The 6,997-nt window shown below is 33.9% G+C and overlaps 1 protein-coding gene across 1 annotated transcript; it reads right to left on the bottom strand.

The window, feature by feature from the left end:
- Nucleotides 1-3,773: 3,773 nt before the first annotated feature.
- On the bottom strand, nucleotides 3,774-4,999 carry LOC142219500 (lipase member H-A-like). The gene is made up of 2 exons (XM_075288459.1): nucleotides 4,967-4,999; nucleotides 3,774-4,906 (listed from the first exon to the last, which is right to left on the bottom strand). The coding sequence occupies exon 2, from the start codon at nucleotides 4,788-4,790 to the stop codon at nucleotides 3,936-3,938; it is 855 nt and encodes a 284-aa protein (XP_075144574.1). The 5' UTR covers nucleotides 4,791-4,906; nucleotides 4,967-4,999; the 3' UTR covers nucleotides 3,774-3,935.
- Nucleotides 5,000-6,997: the final 1,998 nt, after the last annotated feature.

The following is a 6,997-nucleotide window of genomic DNA, read 5'->3' on the forward strand; positions in this document are numbered from 1 at the left end:
AGGAAATTAGCTACTGAGGAGATCGAACCATTTACCAGATTAGTTTAATACTCGAACCAAACGCGTATACGACAAGTATTGACCATTAGCGTAGCTAGACAATTTTCCTAGTGGGGGCTATAGCCCCCCAGCTAAAAATTAATGGTTATAGGTTCAATTACTGTTTTATTTTATAAAACTAAATAAAAATCAGACTTGATCATAACTAGACAACTAATTTATAATAAAGAAACTAAAAATAGTTCCACACTTTTTCCCAGCAAAAAAAATTGGGAGTTGTTATAAAGGCATAACTTTAAAAGCACCTCCTCACAAGGAAGTTCATTATTTTAACCCAATTTTTATAACTCGTTTTTTATATTCTTAATGGGTATTTTTGGTTTCAAATAGGATAAAAAAAGTAGAATTAATAAAATGACAAAAATTATTTAAATGATGTCGAAAAAAATCTAATTCCATTTTGGAAAAATTGCGAAGTTTTGAAAATATTTTAGGTCAAACGTTCCCATTTCCCATTATTTATTTGGGAAAATATCAATTTGAATTTTTTAATTCACATTCAAAACACTGAATTCGGATCACACCTTAAGAAGTAATGCAAATTCAGTGCAACGGTTGTTGAAATGGTGGGCATCCGTCCTATGACATGTCCATTTTAAATTCATCGCTTCTGCGCCAATTTTGCATCACTTCCGGACACAAAAAGAACAGGTTCATAACTTTTTTGGCGATTCTGTTTTTTTGCACCGTTATTAAGATATTCATTTATAAAAGAATAGTTTTAATATCAATTACAATTTTTGTAATTAAATCGACTAAAACTCTGACTAAACAAATTAATAAAGGTGATTTAGTTATTAAACTAAACATAAATTTAGGAACTTAAATCATAAGTTCAACCAAAGTTTTATTTCATAAATATCAGACTTCAAACATTCACTTATAATAAATAATTCACTTATATAAAAATAAAGCTATATATTGCCATCGGCAATTGAAATGAAAATTCTTTAGCGGAACTTTGTGCTAAAGATATGAAATTCTTTATTGGAACTTTGTGCGGTTTTATTTACTTGTTTAATATTATATAAAAGCAATAACAAATCGTAAATAGGTTTTCAAATTCTGGGGGGGGGGGCTAAAATTTTTCTGGGGGGGTCTAAGCCCCCTCCCCAGAGGCCTTCCTACGCTTATGGTATTGACATAGCATTAAAATGCAAATAAAAAGAAATTAAGTGCACGAAATAAATTTCCATAAAGGGGAAAATGTATTTTTGTTGTTGTTGTTGCCTAAAATTTAACATTGTTTCATTAAGAAAATAAAATTTTTCATTAAAAAATAACTAAAAGTTTACAAACATGTATTGAACTAACATGGTAAATGCAACATTTGGTATGACGCAAGCCAATTTCCTATCTTCCTCAAGTTTGTAATCTTTGGTCTGGATAAACGTATAGTCTGTAAAGCGCATAATAATGGTTATGTTTACACACTACAGTGGGTAATGGATAGGAACGGATATTAGAAAATTAATAAAAACAAGTATACACGGCCGTAAGTTCGGCCAAGCCCAATCTTACACTAAAAAAAAAGTTTATTTGGATCCAAAGATTATGACCTTCCTTTAAAGATTTTAATATTGATTCCGAGCCAAAGATGCGGTTTCTTTAAAATAAGGAGATTTTTTTGCAAACTATCTGGCTTTAAATCTAGGATCTATAAAATTAAAATTAGGATACAATTCTCATTTATTGAATTTTCATTCCATTTTTCCGGTATATTAATAAAGCTATTCACGTATAAACAAACGGCAGTTTAAAATCCAAATTATGACGGATATTTCCAAGTAAAAAAATATTTTCTTAATTCCAAAATAACTTTAAACCAAATATGCTAAATCCTCAAAATAAGTCTTAGCCTATATTTGAAGCGTTTTTAACTTAAATCTAAAGATTCAATATTTCAGCTAATTTAAGGACGATTTCTTTAAATCAAAAAATGTGTTTCTTTACTTTTACGAAAATTTGTCTTACTTTAAAGTCATGCAACTTTAACGAAGGGACGCAAATTTTCAAAATGTGTGTCCTAAATTTAATCAAAAAAAATTTTGAAGCAAAGATTATAAACTTTCTTTTAATTAAAATTTCATTATTTTAAAGAAATTTGTCCTTAATTGTGTGTAAATTGCGCATCCTAAAATTGAGGTTGCGTACCATGGCTTGTGTAGAAACTTCTACTAAAGACTGTCATCCACAATCGAATTACTTGGGTTACGGTAACACTTGCCGATGGCAAAGTATCTTAAAACTTCTTAACACCGTCTTCTAAATTGTATGTTAGTCCATACCGGGTATATATATGAAACAAAAAAGCCGATTAAATAACGTATATAATAATCAGTTTGACAAAATTTTCTATAGAAATAAAATTTTGACAAAATTTTCTAAAGAAATAAAATTTTGGTAGATTATTTTTGGGGATCGGCTATATATGAACTATAGACCGATATGGACCAATTTTAACATGGTTGTTAGCGGCCATATACTAGCGTAATGTACCAAATTTCACCACATACACCAAAAAGTTTTTCAGCGATGGATTATCCCACCTCAGTAATGCTGGTGACATTTCTGAGGGTTTCAAAGCTTCTCTAAGTGGTTTCACTGCAATGTGGAACGCCGTTCGGACTCGACTATAAAAAGGAGGTCCCTTGTCATTGAGCTCGGATGAATTTTGCTCCTCCAAGAGGCTCCGCAAGCCAAATCTGAGCATCGGATTATATAGGGGCTATACGTAAAAGTGGTCCGATATGGCCCATTTGCAATAACATCCGACCTACATCAATAACAACTACTTGTTCCAAGTTTCAAGTCGATATAGCTTGTTTCGTTCGGAAGTTAGCGTGATTTCAACAGACGGACGGACGGACATGCTTAGATCGACACAGAATTTCACCACGACCCAAAATATATATGCTTTATTTCGATGTGTTACAAATGGAATGACAAAGTTAATATACCCCCCATCCTATGGTGTATGGTATAAAAACCATATTTTCTTTATGTTGTGAACAATAATTGCCAGTCCATAAAAAAAACAGTCACTCGATTTCGAAGCAATTTGGTTTTCTGTATTTTTGAAAATTCGTTTGTATGAGAGCACATTTATTCTATCTAAAATGAGTATTTTCAAATTTTTCCCAAATGTTAACAATGTTTTTACTTTCTTTCTTCACACCTATCTTACCACCAGAAAAAAGACAACGGAATTTTTTTATAGCCGATTTAACTTTATGTTTGCTTAATTTTGCCAAATGTGAGAAATTTTTTCTTATTTTAATAATTTTTTGTTTACTTTAATGGCGTGAACTAAAAATAAGAAAAAAAAAAGTTTTAAAGTTATATTTAATGTAAGCAATTTTTTCTTAAATTGTGTCTGTGTTGGACTTCATATAGGGCTAAAGACATTTTAACAATTAAAAAAAAAAAAAAACTTTTTTATTTTAACTACTGAGTCATCTTTTCTGTGTAAATCTATTCATTTTTTAGAAAAAAAAATAACGACTATGGTTGTAAAATAAAAATAGTTTTACATATAAAGGATTTATTATAAATAACTAGATACATTTTTCTTTGTAAGTTTTAAATATAATACCATAAAAATTTACTTATATATTTTTTTGTAATTTATATACAAAAAATCCACTGATAATGTCGTCACACATCGATTAATTGATTTTTAAATTTCAATTAAAAAATGTGGGAACCAATTAAATTTTACATTTAATTGTTTTTTTTTTTTTTTTTTTAATTAATTTAATGTTGGTGATATTTGTTATGTGTAGCTAAAGGAATATCATCCAAAAAAGTAACTAACATATGGTTGTAGTGTAAAATGTCTCTATATATACAAAGAGAACTTGCTATGGTTTTATTCATCTTGGGTCGATGCCGTAAGGTGGTTCATTTGTTACAGGTACCAAAAATACACCAGCAACCCTACTTGAAGGTTCATGAGCTCCCATAATCACATTACTGAATGTTGAACCACAATCTTTATTCACAGCCTCTGTATACTTTGAGCATTCGTAACAGCCGAAACGGTTAGAAAATGACTCCGCATAGTATATGACAGATGCCATATGTGAACAAGCCACCTCAAGACTTCCACTACATCTAGGTTGATGTTCACCACCGTTCGGATAGAAAGACCCCTTACCAATGGGTTTCAAGAAGCCTAAGTTGCCACCATTAGTTTGAATGCTCGCAACGTAGGCAGCATCGTTTTCACTTAGACGCTCTTCTGGTCTATCATAACTGAAGAGTGGCAGTGCTGCGTCCAATCCCACGATAACATTTATTTGACCGTTTTTGACACCTTTCCCAGCAAATCCTGCCACATGGGCACCCAAGCTGTGACCGACTACAGTGAGATTGTCAAAACAAATATCTAGGGAATCAATAAATTCTGCAACTTTTGCGCCTACCCCACGAACTGCATATACAGAGGTGAAATAATCCAATGACTTGGCTCGATCCCAATTGACAAGGAATACATTGCAATCGGAGGAGTTTAGCGCGGCATCTTTAATGACCTGGCTTGTCCATGCACCAGCGTCTTGGGTCCAGCCGTGAATAATAAAGTAGATAGGTTTGTTGGCATCAAAATAGGAACAATTAATCGACTCAGCAGTTTCCGTGATTTCCGTTGGTGAAGTTGGATTAGCTCTGGTATATAGATAGAATTGGACAGGGTTAGTATCAATAATTCTCATTGAGTTAAGATGCATTTCAGTCCATGACTCTTTGTCAATCCAATTCGTAGACCCATCAACACAAGGCACATACCATCCATTTTCTCCGTGAATCTTACTTTCATTGCCGTTGAAAAGCTTATTAGCCGATACTGAAAATATAAAATCAGAATTAGTCCTGAAGTTATCCAATTTGAGATCTTGCTACTAACCGATCAAGAAATAGAAGGCTAACACACACAAGAATTTCATTTTGTAAAATGTCTTGGATTATGATTGAATTCATGGGTTTTTATACCCATTTTGGATATTGTCGAGTGGTTGAAAATGAATCGAATTTATGATATCAATTTAAATTGATAAAGACTCCAATATTAACCAGAATAAAATTTCTCTGGGAATATAAACGTGTTGTTTCCACAATTTTTTGTATTTTTCCTTATCCTAATAATGGCACAGCAATTAATAAAGTGGGATCGATAACCAGAAGATCATTAAAAAATAACACATTAATTTGTGGAAAATAAAATTGGTCTGTTACTTCAATATAATTGAAGTAAATAATCAACCATACCGTCTGGAATGAAACATATTTTATGAAGTATCAGAGAAAAATTCGTTTCATGACCTTCCGCATAGAATGGGACATGTTGGGTTATAGACACAGGTGCCACCACAGTTGGTAGAATTCTACCAAAAAAGGTAGATTTTTTAATGTTTGGTAGAATTCTTGATGTTTTGGTAGATTTTGCAAAATATTCCTCTCTAACTTCAATTTTGTATAGAAATTAAATTTTGACAATTTTTTATATTTCAAAAATTTTGGCAAATGGGACTACAACTTTGACCTATGTGGTCATATGACGGAAAATCGCGACGAAATATATATGTGGGAGCTATATCTAAATCTGAACCGATTTCAATAAAATCTTATCACACTTGACTACACTACTAATTATTCTCGTTGTGCAAAATTTCAAGCAAATCAGGATAAAACTCTGGCTTCTGGGTCCATATAAGTGCATATCGGGCGAAAGATATATATGGTAGCTATATCTAAATCTAAACCGAATTCTTCCAAAATCGAACACAATTTGAAGTCGATTCGACTAAAACTTCAACCTAGACTTTGATCACAAAAATGTGTTCACAGATAGACGGACGGTCATGGCTAGATCGACCTAAAGGGTGATACGGTCAAAATTTGGTCAATATACTTTACGTATTTCTTTCAATTTTGCATTTAAAAAACCTGAACACCCCTAATTTTGAAGGTGTGTGTGTGTAGAATGTTGCTCCTATTTTGATTTTGGAATTCAGTCTTCAGTTGTAAAAATGCCGTCCAAGCAAGAAGAGCAGCGTATCAAAATTTTGCTCGCGCATCGCGAAAATCCGAGCTACTCGCACGCAAAGCTGGCAAAATCGCTAAAAGTTGTCAAATCAACCGTTACAAATGTAATTAAAGTGTTTGGGGAACGTTTTTCGACAGCCAGGAAGTCTGGATCGGGGGGAAATCGAAAACCGGAAGCCGCTGAGACGACAAAGAGAGTTGCCGGTAGTTTCAAGCGAAACCCTAACCTCTCTCTCCGAGATGCCGCAAATAAGCTGGGTATATCGTCTACAACCGTGCATCGAGCCAAAAAACGAGCCGGACTATCGACTTACAAGAAGGTAGTGACTCAAAATCACGATGATAAACAAAATACGACGACCAAAGCGCGATCCCAGTTTCTGTACACGACGATGCTGACGAAGTTTGAACGCGTGGTAATGGACGACGAAACCTACGTCAAAGCCGACTAAAAGTAGCTTGCGGGACAGGAGTTTTATACGGCAAAAAAGGAAGGGGAAAGGTAGCAGATATTTTCAAGCACATAAAACTGTCAAAGTTCGCAAAGAAATATCTGGTTTGGCAAGCCATCTGTACCTGTGGCTTGAAAAGCAGCATTTTCATAGCTTCCGGGACTGTCAATCAAGAAATTTACGTGAAAGAGTGTTTGAATAAACGTCTGCTGCCTTTCCTGAAGAAACACGGTTGTTCCGTACTGTTTTGGCCGGATTTGGCATCTTGCCATTACGGTAAAAAGGCCATGGAGTGGTACGCCGCCAACAACGTGCAGGTGCTTCCCAACGACAAGAACCCTCCCAACACGCCAGAGCTCCGCCCAATTGAGAAATACTGGTCTATTGTCAAGCGGAACCTAAAAAAGACGAGCAGCAGTTCAAGGCAAACTGGCTTTCTG

The sequence above is a fragment of the Haematobia irritans genome, chromosome 1 (genome assembly GCF_050003625.1).
Source record: "Haematobia irritans isolate KBUSLIRL chromosome 1, ASM5000362v1, whole genome shotgun sequence".
Taxonomy (NCBI): Eukaryota; Metazoa; Arthropoda; class Insecta; order Diptera; family Muscidae; genus Haematobia; species Haematobia irritans.

Bases quoted from the DNA above. Each gene is read 5' to 3' on its own strand.
- LOC142219500 (XM_075288459.1), bottom strand. From the start codon at position 4,790: ATGCATCTTAACTCAATGAGAATTATTGATACTAACCCTGTCCAATTC.